Source organism: Zingiber officinale, chromosome 2A (assembly GCF_018446385.1).
Source record: "Zingiber officinale cultivar Zhangliang chromosome 2A, Zo_v1.1, whole genome shotgun sequence".
NCBI lineage: Eukaryota > Viridiplantae > Streptophyta > Magnoliopsida > Zingiberales > Zingiberaceae > Zingiber > Zingiber officinale.
In genome coordinates, this window is record NC_055988.1 from 139763410 (window position 1) to 139779395 (window position 15986).

A 15986-nucleotide genomic window follows, 5' to 3' on the forward strand; every position below is an offset into this window, starting at 1 on the left:
CAACGCCAGTAACCACAGAAAAGTTTAAGCATTGCTTGAACTTGATCCATATCTCTAGATGCTAGAGGAAGGAAGCCCAGACTTATAGATCCAGATGGAGTTTTGTTCAGATACTCGTGTTCTTCGAAGGAGGTGAATATTCGCCAAGGTGGAGATTGTTGGTAGGTGGCTCATATTTGGATGAAGGTTAATATGAGAGATGTTATGAAAGAAAAACCTGTTAAGATTTTTCGTAATAAAATTCTGTTAAGATTTTATATAACAAAATTTGGTTGTGGTTTTTTATAACAAAATTCGGTTACGATTTTACTGGGGCTGGGGTTTAGCATTATTTATAGGGATTATTATAAGCCTATTGTACAACAACAAACACAAGAATCATTAGATGTGATTCTCTTGTGTAGAGGGAATTCTAATAAAGCTTCGGTCATTTTGTGGAGTAGGCACGCCACCGAACCACGGTAACTCTTCTTCTTTCTCTTCTTTCTCTTCTTCTGCTTCCTCGTGTTTGCTCTTCTTTTGTGCATCTTTGTCTTGTTGCTCCGCACGATCTCTTTTCTCTCTTCCTCTTCTTCCGTGTTTTAGAGGTTGAGAGGTGTTACCCTCTCTTTGCGCAACAATCTTCATTATTCCATTACAGAAACTAACTCCGTAATCTAATTGCTTTACTCGAAGTAAAAATTTTGAATTTTAGATTTTTGACTATTCATCCTTTATCTCTAACCACCATGTTCAATTCTATAGAATCAACTATATATGTTATATATACTCGTTTTTACCATATATAAATGATAAGCCCTGTATTGATTACTTCTTTATCCCTATAAGACTAGCAACATAATCAACAATAAGTGTACATGAAACTCTTTTTAAGGGACTAAATAACAAACATCAAAGTCTTAATTTAGTCTTCTTGTAAGATGAGTAATAACCTCAACTCTATGGAAGTGCTATATATTGTGATCTTTTAGTATAATTTATTAATTGTATAAACTTAACAAAACCAATGAATAAATAAACATTTCATTATATAACATGCAATTACATTGTACCATCATATATGCCCTTTTACAATTCAAGGTATCATTGGACTAACTACATATTCTCAAGGCACAAAATACATAAGTTCTTATAATGAGGTAATTATAAGGATACGGTGAATAATGTGAAGTTTCTGGGTGGGTCAAAATTAAGAGAATCGGTTGATATGATGGTCAAAATTAAGGAAGAGTCCATTTTTGAAGTCAGCATAGTTGATTATTAAGGCCGAAAGGTTATTCGATTGGATCATTAGGTCAGTCTGATGCCGAGTCCATCAGGTTATCCGACCAGACCAATGGTCTAGTCGGACGCCAAATCACTAAATATTGATGAATAACTTAAGATGAGTTAGCACTCTCCGGATCCAAGACTTATTTGCTACTTGAAGATAGCACGATTAACTAGCCGGGTTGAGTAGTCCAACTGATCGGAACTATAGTCCAATCGGACAGAATGGATACCCAATACGATTGAATCCTTTGACTAAACAAAAGGGGCGAGTAAAGGACGAGTTCATGGTAACACTCTATAAGTTCGATCAGATGATCCTTATGAGCGATTGTTGATCAGGTCACAGGAGAAACTCGGTCGGCTGGCCATATAAGCATATGGTGGGCCCCTCAATCTAACAACCTTATATTTCTTTTTGGCATTTTGTGTAACAGGGGATAGAGAATATTCTGCATGTAAACTATATATTAGAAGCTTTATTTCTGCCAAACATAGAGATTGTGGGTTAATTTTGAGAAAGGTGTCAAACCATAATTATGGTTTGTCCTTTTTTGGACACACTTTAAGATTCGTGCATAGACAACCAATAACACTATAAAAGGGGGTCTCTATCTACAACGAATGTCTGTGATGCTATGCATTTTTACACACTCATAGCTACTGCTCCTCTCATAGTTTCTCTACTTGATTCGATCACTAACTTGAGTGTCAGAGGGCCTACGTCAGTGACTCCTTCCCTGGCCCGATCACTAACTCTCCCTGTGACACGAAGGACCGCTCGGAGCCACTTTTTGCTGAATTGGAGTCTTCAAGTAGTCAACATTAGAGCCAGCTTCCTAGTTAACCATCTTCTTCACTTTCAGACGGGATCATATTTAGCGTCATCTGTGGGAATTTCACCTACATCCAAGATGTGAAAATGGATGAGACTGGATGACTCACCACAATAACTTTGCCGCAGGAAGATCTAGAGATGTTAATAGCTGCCCGAGCAGCTAGAATGGTACAACAACAACAAGTAGCAACCGAGTGCCCTCTTCAGAATGTTTTGGCTATGTTTATGATTAGCCACTAGGCCGAGCGCGGTATTCAAGTGGAAGGCCCGATCGGGTTCCAACTGACCTAGCCTCCCTTGGCCACCTTGACGTAAGCACCTGTGCATCCGACTAGCCTCCCGGTTGTACCCCCATCTCCATAGTATATCACCGGGCGTTGTTCCATATGCCTCTTACTTACACCGGCCGAGTGGAAAGGCCCCGAGGATGGTCTTTTGAGAATGCATCCACCATGAGCTTTAGAAAGGCAAAACTCGATTGATCGGTAGCTCCCCTAAGCGGGCAAGCATGCCGTTCTCCCAAGAAATCTTGGATGACAAACTGCTAGCTCATTTTTGACCCTTTTCAATCAGAGAAGATGGATGAGCGACTGACCCTAAGGATCACTTACTCAAATTTAAAAATTGCATCTATGATAGTGCAAAAAGCACCTGACGATCGAACCTAAGTTTTGGTTATGGCAAAGGATTCAAAGTTAAGCTATCTTGTGATCTAACAAGTGTAACTAAGTGTGCAGGAAAGTCGTAGTTAAGGATAGGCAGGTGGAAAGTCCTAGCTATAGTTAGGCAACGAAGTCCTAGTCTGAGGGACTGACGAAGTCTTGGCGGGTCGAGGATTTTAGGCGAAATCCTTGAGTTGAGGACTTTAGGTGAAAATCCTAGGGGTTGCAGACACGAGGTGGAAGACTGGACGGATAGTGGATCGAACGTTCAGCATAAAATCCAAAAGTCTAAGATGCTGAGCAAAAGTTTAAACAGTTTGGAGGACCGGACTGGCAAAAGATAATTTCTCCTGAGAGGAGTAGGTGAGGATGCACTCCCCGTTGAGGAAACAATAGGCATTGATTCAAGCTAGGGTTTTCGGAAAATTCGAAAGTCAAAACCAGATAGTCCAAAGATTGTCAAGTGGCTTTATTAATCATATTTTATTGTGCTAACTTTGTCTTACAGAGTATGTTTTATATTTTTGACTAACATGACTTGCAGGGAGTGAAAAGAATATTTCAAGCTTAGATGAACAGTGTTCAAGGCACCTCCGGGGCGGTTGGAGGCACCTTGGGTGGCTTGGCTGAAGGCCCACATGGAGAGGTGCGAAGGCGCCTTCTATGCACCTGAAGGCGCGTTGGAGATCGAATGGAAGGCGCCTTCCATGAGCTTGAAGGCACCTTCGAAGGGATAAACTTTGCAGATGGCAGAAGTTATCATCTCCTACATTACGGGGATAATTAAGTTGCATCGCTGGAGGCACCTTCAATGGGTTTGAAGGCGTCTTCAATAGTCTATAAAAGGATGGGTCGAGTAGATGCAAGAGTACAACTGATCTTCACAATCTTTCTCTTGCACACCGCTCCAAAGATGAACTGACGAAGCCTTAACGCGACTCCAACAACCGAAAGCCCAGAATTTCTCATTCTTAGTTGTCGGTATAATTTTAATTATTGTAGTTAAATTATTGTACTTATAATTCTCCAAATTATTATTGATTTGGCCAAAGTAAACATTCAACAAGGTTGGGCCTTGGAGTAGGAGTCGTCATAGGCTCCGAACTAAGTAAAACCAACTTGTGTTGCTATTTTCGTTACTTGTTCTTATTCCGCTGTGTTTTACTTGATTGTTTTTAAACGAAAGTGAAAGCCGCGAGTGCTATTCACCCCTCTAACACGTCTCAATCCTACAATTGATATCAGAGCAAGGTCCCTCTGAATTGGTGAAACCACCAATCGAGAAGGGGGTTCCTTTTTGAAAAAAAAAGTATATATCATTTTTGAAAAAAAAATTTGTATATACCCTTTTTGTTTTTTCCCTCTAATTTTTTTCATTGATTTTTTTTTCAATTTTAGTTTTTCACCATTAGTCAAAATTGGTAAAATAACTCTTTTGACAAAATTTGTCATAATATATATATTTTTTATTTTTTTATTTTATTATTTTTCTTTGAAATTAGTGTAAACACCACTCGAGTTTTACTATCTCTTTTCGTACCGCTCTACTAATCCAAGACTAAGTATTGGGACAAGTTTTCTTATTTTATTGTGTGCATGATTTGTTTCTTAAATAGCTTACTAAGAAGGCTATAGCACTGCATGGCCACCACTCTTCTCTGGGGAAGATTTCGGCTACTGGAAGAGTCGGATGGAGTACCATCTCAAAACCCAAGTGAAAATGTGGATTATAATCTAAATCAAATTCACATTTCCCATTGAAGACATAGTACTCATCCCGTATGACAAGTGGGATGCATAACAAAGAGGAAGATTGAGGTGGATGCAAAAGCAACATATACCCTCCAATACGGCCTAACCAAAGAAGAATTGACCCCTTCAACAGCGCCAAGGAGTTATATGAGAAATTGATTGAACTACACGAGGGCACCTCTGATGCAATAGTAAGTAAATGCGACTTAATATTAAATAAGTTATATAACATTAAAATGCAGGAAGATGAGTCGGCGAGCCAGCTACACGCTCGCATCCAAGATCTTCTGAATGACCTCCATGCAATCGGAGAGAAAGTGGAGAACTGCGATGTAATAAAGTACACACTTAATGCTTTTTCGAGGAATACCTTATGGACATAAATGGTAAATGCTTACAAAGTATCAAAGGATCTTTCTTTAATTAGACTAGATGAGTTATTTTCAAAATTTGAATTGCACGAACAAACTAATGTACTTCCAGTCAAAAAAGGCTGAGTCCGAAAATGAATCCAACTCGGAAGAAGACGACGAAACTACCACTGAACTCGTGAAACTAATGCGAAAACTGTACAAGAAGAAGAAGGGCTTCACAAAACGTGAGATCAAAAAGCTAAGCCAGTCAAACATAAAGACTAAGCCTGGAGTCACCTACTACGGCTGTAACAAGAAGAGACATATCAGGCCTGATTTTCCAAACCAAAAGCAACGAAGGAAGAATGCACTACAAGCAACATGGGACGAGTCCTCATCAGAAGACTCTGACGAAGAATGCAAGCAAGCGAGCTTCCTTGCTCTACAAGTGCAAGTTTACATTGTCGAAATCGAGTCTGAGTCTCGAACCGGAGCTAAATCCGAAATCAAGTCAAAGAACCAAGCTGAGCAAATTAACAAATCTGAATCCAGCTCAGAAGATAATTTCACTGTAAATCCACCAATAATTAAATTACAAAAGTTAATTTCATACTTCTTAAGAAAGTTGGCTAAATCTAATATCCGGGTAAAGATATTCCAAAAGGAGATTGAATCCCTTAAGGAGGAGACTAACCCAAGTCCTTTGATTATGCCAATTAAAAATAAAAATTCAACCCAAGTCCAACATCTTGAGAAAGAAAATTCTAATTTGAAAACTCAAGTCAAAGGACTTAAGGACACGTTGGAATGGTTCATATTGGATTTCAAGAACTTTGATCTGATTCTTGTAAAACAAAGGGTCGTATACAATCGAACTAGACTTGGATACAAGGCTAGACATTAATTCAAATCTTACTTGTCTTTAGTGAATCGATCAACTAAGAACCTAGCCCAAGCATGAGTCCCCAAGTCTAACCTGACTAATCAAGTTAGACTTGATCAATATTAGATCCCTAAGGATTAAATCTACTATCTTGATAGACCTTATCGAGACTATGATCCAGGAGGAGCCAATAGAAAAATCATCTTTATTATTAGATAAACCTGATTGATGCCTGATTTACTGTTTTTCTCTTATACATGCTTAGATTATGATAGATAAGAACTTAAGATTGATCAACACTTGTGTAGTTAGACCAATGATTCTCAGAAATAAAATTAAAGATTTAATTTCTTTAAAAGGCTTTGTCAAGAAGTGGTTGTTGTTCCAATATTCAAGAAGGTCTAATGTCTTGCCATAGTCGGGAAGCCAATTATTGAAATAAATGTTTAATTGACTAATTGTTAAACCTTACTTTAACTTAAATATAAATCAATCCTTAGATTTGAATTTAAATTAAAGCTTAAATATCTCACAAAACCCATAAGATTCCCTGATTAAAAATCTAGATAGGGTGAGGTGGATTTAGATTTAAATTAAGAATTAGTCTAACCTAATTCAAACCAATCAAATTCAAAAATTAATTATAAATCTTAATTAATTTTAAAATCTTAATTAATTTCAAAACTTTAATTAATTTCAAGACTTTAATTAATTTTAATAAATTTAATTAATATTCAAACTCAATTATTTTTCAAATTTAATTATTCAAACTTAATTATTTTTAGATATTAATTAATTTTCAAATCAGAACTTAATTTCAAAATCTTATTGACTTTCAAATATTAATTAATTTAAAAATCTTAATTATTTCAAAATTTAATTATTTTCAAATATTAATTAAAAGTTTCAAAATTAGAAATTTAATTATTTAAACATAAATATTCTAAATTTTTTTTAAATTCAAACTTAATTATTTTTAAACTCAAACTTAAAATGCTTTTTACAAATTAAAACTTTAAATATTTTAAAATTTAAAATTTTCAAATTCAGACTTAATAATTTTTAAAATTTAAAACTAACTTTAAAATTTGCTTAACTTCATCTCACACAAGCTCATAAGATGAACATGTTTAATAACATAGAAAGGGTGAGATGGAAATCAAGAAAATAGATAATAACTTTTATGTTTTTTTAATATTTCTCATGCTTAGACTCTAGGACCCTTAAACATAAATAATTTAGGTAAATATTTTTTTAAGGCATTAATCAAGGGGAGTGAAAGGATTTAAGTTAAACAATTATTTTTTCAAAAGTTAAATATTTTGTCAAAGTTAAAGTATTTTTTTTTTTCAAAATCTCAAAATTAAATATCCTTTTAAGTTAAAGTATTTCTTTTCAAAATCTCAAAATTAAATATCCTTTTAAGTTAAAGTATTTTTCTAAAATTTCAAAGTTAATTTTTTTTAAAAAAATAAGTTATGTAAAAAGGTCAAAGTATTTTAAAAAAATGAAGTTAAGTTTTTTTTTTAAGGTTTAACTATTTTTGAAAAGAAAGTTTAAACCATTTTTGAAAGGTGAGTTTAAATATTTTTAAAAAAGTAAGTTTAAATATTTTTTTATATTTGGCTAAGTTTGTTTGAAATCTTTTCAGCTAAGTATTTAACTAAGTTTTTCTATGAAAATCTTTTTTTTTTTTTTAAAAAAAAAGGGTACTTACCTAAATTTTTAAAGCTATGTACTGAACTAAGTTTTTATCAAACCTCTTTGAAGCTAAGTACTTAACTAAGTTTTAAAATTCTTTTCAAAGCTAAGTAACTCCTTTTTAATCTAAGTTTGTTTAAAGTGATAAATTCATAAGGAGCTTAAAGTTAAAAGAGATTAAAAGTTAGTTTTTTTTTCTATTTTTACAAATTAATTTTCTCTCTACTTAGTATTATTTTTTATTTATGTCAAAGGGGGAGAGAAAGGTTAAAAATTAAGTCAAACATAACTTAATAATTTTTCTTGAGGATTAAATTAAGCGGGAGTATCTTTAATTTGCTCAATTGGTTTATTTATGCTCAATTTACATACTTATGCTATATTTTTTTTTGTTATGCTTTACTTAACTTTGAATTGTATTGTCATAATCAAAAAGGAAAAGATTGTTAGTGTAAAAAGTACTTGATGATCGAATCAAAGTTTTGGTTATGGCAAAGGATTCAAAGTTAATCTATCTTGTGATGTAATAAGTGTAAATTAGTGTACAGGAAAGTCCTAGTTAAGGCTAAGTAGGTGAAAAGTCCTAGTTACGATTAAACAACGAAGTCCTGGTCTGAGGAACTGGGCGAAGTCTTGGTGGGTCGAGGATTTTGGGCAAAATCCTTGAGTTAAGGACTCTAGGTGAAAATCCTGGGAGTTGCGGACACTAGGTGAAAGATTGGATCGGTCGTGGATCTAATGTTCAACATAAAGTCCTGAAGTCTCAGAGTTGAGCAAAAGTCTAGACGGTCTGGAGGATCGGTCTGGACAAAGGTAATTTATCTTGAGAAGAGTAGGTGAGGACGCATTCCTCGTTGAGGGAACAGTAAACGTCGATTCGACCTAGGATTTTTGGGAAATCTGAAAGTCAAAATTGAACAGTCTGAAGATTGTCAAGTAGCTTGATTAATCATATTTTATTTTGCTAACTTTGTCTTGTAGAGTATGTTTTGTATTTTGAACTAACATAACTTGCAGGGAGTGAAAATCACATTTCAAGATCAGATGAACAGTGTTTAAGGCACCTCCGGGGCGGTTAGAGGCGCCTTGGGTGGCTTGGCTGAAGGCCCATGCAAAGAGGCGCGAAGGCGCCTTCCATGCGCCTGAAGGTGCATTGGAGACCGGATGGAAGGCACCTTCCATGAGCTTGAAGGCGCCTTTGAAGGGATAAACTTCACAGATGGCGGAAGTTATCACTACAACAAAATTGCTCATAGACATCGGTTTTCCACCGGTGTCTATTTGATTTTCGACCGATGTCTATGAAGCCGATGTTAAAAGTCTGCCATTTTAGACATCGGGTTAAAACCGGTGTAGTATCACTTAATGACACCGGTCTTCGAATCGGTTATTAACCGGTGTAGTATCACTTAACGACACCGTTTCATCAACGGTGTAAAACCGATGTAATATTGTATGTTAATAACACCAGTTTTGGCAGTGGTAAATGACCGATGTAATATTACTTTATAACACCGGTTTTACATCGGTGGAAAACCGATGTAATATGTATATTTTTTAACAGCACAGATTTGATTTTAAAACCGACAATAACAAAAAAAAATACACAAATATTCATAAATTGTACAAATATTCATCATTCAATAATATCCATAAAATACACAAATATTCACAAATTATATAAATAATCTTCTTACAACAATATCCATAAAATACCCAAACATTCTTTTTTACATCAAAAGCTAGCTAATAGATATCAAAATCAAAGTATAACATTCTGTTAACACATCAAGGTACAACTATCTCAAATGTAATCTAGCATGCATTCAGCCCACTCGAACCGCACTTCATCAATTTCAACTCTGGAGTACTTGAGATTTGTAAACTGTAAAAATACATAAATCCACCATATGTCAAATAACTAAAACAAATGTGTGCATGTATCAAATAAAATAGAATACTGAGTTTTTAAAGGCTGCTGTGGAAGATAACGAATATAACAGTGAAGGAAGCATAGAAGAACAAAGAAAATGTTCATAGTTAACAAGCAAATGAAGAGATATACTATTTATTGTACTACCTCTGATGCCATCTTCCAAATCTCATAAGCAAGAATGCAACTGTGCCCTTTGTATACACATGGCTAATAGACATAATACAATAAGGAGCAAAAGCTATAAAATTCACCATCACCACGCAATCAATGAAGCAGGCAAACACAAGGTGGGTTGATATGCAGTGAATCAAAAGGCAACTGTGCCCTTTTTTTGTGGCTTTCATCTTTCCCAGATAATTCCTTCAGTGATTTTTGCTGCTAACTTGGTTTCTGTTTTTTCACATCTTTGTATTAGCGGAATGGATTAAGATTATAAAACCCTCTTACATTTCTTTTGCAGTTGGTTGATTTTGAGAGCTGGAAAATTATTTTCTCAGAATCTAAGAAAAGTGCTGGTTACTTCAGCAGAGTCTCTCTTCCAGAATATAATGTTCCTCAAGAGCAACAAGAAATGGAAATTCAAGCTAACATCTTTGCTTTTGGAGTAGTTTTACTGGAAATAATCAGTGGAAGACCTCCATATTGCAAGGAAAGAGGGTGTCTGATAAATTGGGTAAGATGCATATTTGAAAATATTTGATACTCAAAAACAGCATCAGCTTCTTTGTAACAGATACTGAGGGCATAAACCCAAATTTGTTCTTATTTCCTACAAACTTCCGATAATCATTTGTTCCATGTAGTTTAGAAGCTTAATTCTCAACAAGCCCTCTAATCAGTTCATACAATAGTCAGGGTAAGTTAAAGGTTGTATTACCTCTATTTAGCTACCTTATCACATCCCAACTGAGGAAACCATAGCCTCGCTGCAAATCATAAGTTTCTTTCAACATTATCTTCCCTTTGGAGATTCATTAGTTGGAAAAGACATAACATTGTTTGCCCTTTGGGTTCGCTAGTCTCAAGATATATCCTTCTTGATCCAACAGTTTGTGATTCATATTAGTAGATTCATGCTATATATCCACGGCTCATTGTTCTTCTATGTTATACAGGCCACAAAGTATCTTCAAAACCCACAAGAGATAAGTAAACTAGTAGACCCTGAACTGAAAAACACAAAGTCAGAAGACCTCGCGGGTTACAGTTAGCCATGTGCATGAAGATGGGGGTCTAAAAGTGTATATCTGGTTAAGTAGGGTCATACTTGATGGTAGATGTACAAAAAAAAATTGGTTCTCAAAATTCAGAAAATACACTTAAACAATAAAAAAAAAAACTTAGTTTAGAGTCACAAAATGAACCTTTTGCTATGAAACAGGAGCCCAACATTTAAACAATCAAAATAAGGATTAGTATTGATTACCCATTTATCTTAATAGGTTAGGTTAAATTCGAGTATCAATCCTTTAATCCTAAGGTTACCATTTAAGATAGCTTATCCAGCCACTCTACTCACTGCATCTCCTAATCTCTATTTCCTTTCTTCTTAGGCAATCATTTAGTCTCCAACTAGTATATGGTTTGTATAAAAAAAAAGCATAGCATTCGGTTTGTATAAAAAAAATCATTGTAACAAAAGCATAGCATCCGATTTGTATCAAAAAATCATAGCAAGCACGAGTTTGTAAATCACGAATAAGTATTGGCAACATAATAGGCAATGAATGAGCCATATTGGAATTCAAGCAGGACAAATTGAACTTGAGATTAAGTATTGCATAAAGAAAGAATTGGATTTACCATATCCTTCCATAGAGATAATTTGTAAATCACCACCAAAATAGCGAGCATAGAGACGACTAATTGGAAGCCCATAACCATAACCAGCCATAATTACTCCATCTGAGCTTCCTTCATCATTTTCCTCGAGTGGATTTTTAGCAGTGCTATAGAGATATGTGAAAATCTTTGGAAGACCACTTCTTGGTATGCCACCCCCTTCATCTGATATATGAAATAATTGATAGCATATCAAGATCAGTATTCCAAAGCTAGAAAAACTAGATGATTGATATGTAACAAGAAATTCCTCGAACCATGAGTATTAACAAACAGAGAAATGCCATAAGATATAATTTAATGATATTAAGAAGAAGATAAATTACAAAAATTAGAAAATTTTTGCATTTATCCGGGTGTTATACTTGTATCAACAGCAGATGCTGATATACATGTTGGCAGTAAAAGATTTTCAACAGGCTCTGACGTATTCTCGTATGCATATAGTCAGATATAGACAAAGTGGAAGACTCTTGGATTTCACATAATCATTGTCTAGTTTAAAAATAACCAGTAGCAATGAGCCCCAAATTCATGAAATATTTGAGAATTTCCCTAACTTTCATTTGTAATAGTTTTCTGATAAATCTGATTAACCACTTTAAAGAGTGAGGAGTTAGTCCCATTATGTTCTTCAATGTATAATTGTTCTCTGTCTTGCAAATCTACATCTGGTGGTTCTGCAGTATCAACACTTTTCAAGAAATAAAAAATGCCTGCAAGACATCAGTAACTGTCAAGAATTCCCAAAGAAAATATAATTTAAATTCATATTTTTCATCTTCACTACATCTAGTTTCTATTTTCTAGAGTACCTAGTATTCTGTGTTAAATTCAAATTCTGCAACTTGCCAAGACAGCATGAATTTTTAACTAATTCTTTCTTATTCTTGAAGTATTGCAATCTTGCTTACCAAGCAGAATAACAGTAATTGAAGATTAAGTATTTATTGGTATCGTACCTTTATTGTAACATCTTCAATCCCATCAGCGACAATAATTCTAACAGGAGGGGCATTCTTATCAGAATTCATAAAACATTCTTGAACCGCACGCAGAGAGTTTTTTACCAACTCAAAGACCATAAGGTGCAAATGAGAAGGAACATACCCGGTCCACAATAGCAAGTTGAAAGAAATAATCAGATAAGTCATAAATATACAATATCATCAAAAAACTATTTATACAGTAAGGATGTGAACCTCAAACAAAAAGAAAGTTATAATCATATTACTCTGAAACGAGAGGATTGGTTATACTAATTCCTCCTCCTCGCGCTCTCCCCTACCTTGTGTCTCTTGGGGAAGCACGAGTTTGGGATGAGGATCATGGCCTTCGTGACCTTCTGCGGGCTGAGGACGGGGGACCTGAGGCTGATCGCTAGGACTGTGCTGCCGAAAATTTTCTTGGAGAACCTCCATCTGCATGCATGCAAGGTGCTGAAAGGGAGGCGAGCTGTTGTGCTCACCACCTTGCCGAGGCTCATGGTGGAGGGATTCATGAAGGAGTACTTAGAGGTGGGGGAGGTGGTGGGGGCGGAGCTGCAGGTGGTGAAGGGCTGCTACTTCACGGGGGTCATCTCTTGGCCTGACAAATAGAGAGCTCTCAGGGACATGGTCAAGGCCGGTGCGGCCATTGTGAACCTCTCCAATGTCCACCACCACCAACTCTCGGCCAAGGTTTGACCTAAATTTCTTTCGATTCCACGTTAGTCGATCAAAGATATGAGTTAAAAGTGATTGTTTTATTTTTCAGGAAATTTATGTCGTGAGAGAGGAGGAATCAAGGAGTGAGAGCAGCAAAATGCCGAGAAACAAGTACCCGAAGCCACTTGTGTTCCATGACGGAAGACTGGCTTTTCTCCCGACGCCATGCGAGATGATGGCGTTCTTCATGTGGATACCCGTGGCAATCCCTTTGGCCGTGTTCAGGATCGCGATGGGGATCGTTTTCCCTTATAAAATATCCATCTTCATCGCCGCTGTCACCGGAATCCGATTCCGGAGGGCCGGAGATGGGAAAGCGAACGGGGAGAAGAAGGGGGTGGTGTACGTGTGCACGCACCGGACGCTGTTGGACACGGTGATGCTGTGCTCGGCGCTGGAGAGGACGGTGCCGGCCGTGACGTACAGCCTGAGCCGGGTGTCGGAGGCGTTGGCGCCGATGCGGACTGTGCGGCTGACCCGGGACAGGGGACGAGACACGGCTATGATGCGGCGACTGCTGGCGGTGGAGGGGGGCCTGGCGGTGTGCCCGGAGGGGACGACGTGCCGGGAGCCGTACCTGTTGCGGTTCAGCCCGCTGTTCGCGGAGGTGGCGGAGGAGGTGGTACCGGTGGCTCTGGACGCGCGGGTGGGAATGCTGTACGCTACCAAGGCCTCCTCTTCTCAACCAAATGGAGGAGTTGGAGGAGATGCGGTGTGGTTGGACGGAGAAGCAAGTTCGTCGTGTCTTGATCCTGATCGGGAGAGGATCTAGGAAGGGGGGAAGAGGGAGATGAGGTTGAGAGAGATGGTCGGAGGTTTAGGTTTAGACTGAGAGAGATGGTCGGATGGTCGGAGGTTTAGGTTATCACGAGAGAGATGTCGCGCGGAGGAAGGGCGGGATAAAGATTTAGGTTTGGAGGGAATTCACAGTGTGCAGATTTTGGCTAGTGGGGAAAAATTAAAATATTATTTGGGTTCATTAACATCGGATTTTAAAAATCGATGTTAAAATCGGTGTCTATTAACCAAAAAAAGGGCGCTCATAGACATCGCCTAAAAAAACGATGTCTATGAGCTAAAATCTGCGCTCATAGACACCGGTTTTTAGAAAAACCGATGTAAAATACTCAAAGACATCGATTTTAGCCTAAAACCGTTGTTGTTCCACTGATATCTATGAGCGATTTTGTTGTAGTGTATCGTCTCCAACACTGCGGGGATAAGCTGCATCGTTGGAGATGCCTTTAATGGGGTTGAAGGCACCTTCAGCTGTCCATAAAAGGCTGTTTCAAGAAGATGCAAGAATACAACTGATCTTCACAATCTTTCTCCTATGCACTGCTCCAAAGATGATCTGACGAAGTTGTAACGTGACTCCGACAACCGGAAGCCCAGAATTTCTTATTCTTAGTTGTCAGTATAATTTTAATTATTGTAGTTAAATTATTATACTTGTAATTCTTTGATTTATTAGTGAATTACAAAAGTAAATACTCAATGAGTGTGGGCCTTGGTGTAGGAGTCGTCACAGGTTCCAAACCAAGTAAAACCAACTTGTGTCATTGTTTTCTTTACTTGTTCTTATTTCACTACGTTTTACTCAATTGTTTTTAAATGAAAGTGAAAGCCGCAAGTGCTATTCACGCCCTAGCACGTCTCAATCCTATAATCTATCCTCAATCAATAAATAGATGGAGTCAAGTGTCAAGTGTTCCTCACCACCCTATCTGGCTCGTCACAGAGATGGTTAACAAACTCCCAACTGAGTCCATATGCTGCTTCAAGGACTTTCACAAAATTTTTCTACATCACTTTGCCAGTAGTCATCGTTACCACAAGATGACGTTGAGTCTATTTTCTCTCAAGCAAGGGCCCAAGGAGATGTTGAGGCTTATATCAAGAAATTCAATCAAATGGTCATGGACGTCGTCTTGGCTACCTCAGAGATTCTAGTGAGCATCTTCTCCCAAGGGTTCATCAAAGACAAGTTCTTTTGATCCCTCATTAAGAAACCTCCGAGGAACTTCGACCATCTGCTCAGACGAGCCACCAAGTACATCAACATGGAAGAAGCTCAGTCCACTCAAAAGAAGGATGTTGCTCCTTCTGCCCCTTCCTCTGTGCCCGAGCGCCGAGCGCCCCTTCCCACTTTGCCACATAAAGGGCCTCGACCGGGTCACCTACCACATCACCATGACCCAAGGCATGCAATCTAATATGTAGAAATCGAGCATACACGCTTCCCTGAGCCCTAACAATGGGCTCCTATGTGTAAGTATCCCATGTTGATTTTGATGTGGTTAACCAAGTTAAGTTAGGCTCTGCGTAGTTGATACCTTACGTCTGAGTGCGCACAGACTTAGGAACACAAGAAGTCAAGCATAAGATGTGACAGACGAGAAGGATAGCATGGGAATCGAATTGATGGGCTCGGTGTATCTAATGGATGAGAAGTTACGAATGAGTACACCGGTGGAGTGAGAAGGACACGCGCGACGCTTCCAAGGGACAAGTAGCTTGAGCGGAAGACTGCTCAAAGAAAAGGTTGGAGTTGAGTTCAAGAGAGCTCTGTTGGAACCCCAAGGTTGTTTTGGTGTGATCAACAAGTTAAGTTAGGTCCTGTGTGTTTCTAACCTTGTGTCTAAGTGTGCAGGAGCATAGGAACACAGGTAGTCGAGCGGAAGACGTAGCTAGCGAGAAGGACGGCAGTCTGAGGGACGAGGTGCTGCGGAAGAGTACACCGGCGGACGAGAAATAAGCGCGCGGTGGTTCCGAGGGATGAAAGCCGGAGCGGAAAATTGCTCGGGGAGCAAGAGACGCAGCTAGCAAGAAGGACGGCATGCGGTGCGTCTGAGGGATGAAGACTGCGGATGAGTACGCCGATGGACGAGAAGGAAACACGCGGCGATTCTGAGGGACGAGAAGCCGGAAGGAAGCCCACTCGAGATGACCGGAAGTTGGGTTCGATTGAGCCTTTTTCTGGATGGCAGAGATCACCCAAGTGAGCGGATCCGGAGGAGAAGAACCAGACTGAGGCGGGACTG

General features: G+C 38.0%; 2 protein-coding genes across 2 annotated transcripts; one reads left to right on the plus strand and one right to left on the minus strand.

The window, feature by feature from the left end:
* Positions 1-11060: 11060 nt before the first annotated feature.
* On the minus strand, positions 11061-12340 carry LOC122040085 (pyruvate dehydrogenase (acetyl-transferring) kinase, mitochondrial-like). The gene is made up of 2 exons (XM_042599449.1): positions 12199-12340; positions 11061-11408 (listed from the first exon to the last, which is right to left on the minus strand). Exons 1-2 carry the CDS (start codon positions 12319-12321, stop codon positions 11139-11141), a joined length of 393 nt encoding a protein of 130 aa, XP_042455383.1. The 5' UTR covers positions 12322-12340; the 3' UTR covers positions 11061-11138.
* A 509-nt stretch (positions 12341-12849) lies between these two features.
* On the plus strand, positions 12850-14221 carry LOC122044038 (glycerol-3-phosphate acyltransferase 1-like). Its single transcript, XM_042604585.1, has 3 exons — positions 12850-12915; positions 12992-13588; positions 14138-14221. Exons 1-3 carry the CDS (start codon positions 12850-12852, stop codon positions 14219-14221), a joined length of 747 nt encoding a protein of 248 aa, XP_042460519.1.
* The last annotated feature ends 1765 nt before the right edge of the window (positions 14222-15986 follow it).

Coding starts and splice junctions, on each gene's coding strand:
- LOC122040085 (XM_042599449.1), bottom strand. CDS start 12,321: ATGGTCTTTGAGTTGGTAAAAAACTCTCTGCGTGCGGTTCAAGAATGT. Junction 11,409..12,198: donor TTGAAGATGTTACAATAAAG/GTACGATACCAA, acceptor CAATTATTTCAT/ATATCAGATGAAGGGGGTGG.
- LOC122044038 (XM_042604585.1), top strand. CDS start 12,850: ATGGTCAAGGCCGGTGCGGCCATTGTGAACCTCTCCAATGTCCACCAC. Junction 12,916..12,991: donor ACCACCAACTCTCGGCCAAG/GTTTGACCTAAA, acceptor TTTATTTTTCAG/GAAATTTATGTCGTGAGAGA. Junction 13,589..14,137: donor CGGTGGCTCTGGACGCGCGG/GTGGGAATGCTG, acceptor ATTTTGTTGTAG/TGTATCGTCTCCAACACTGC.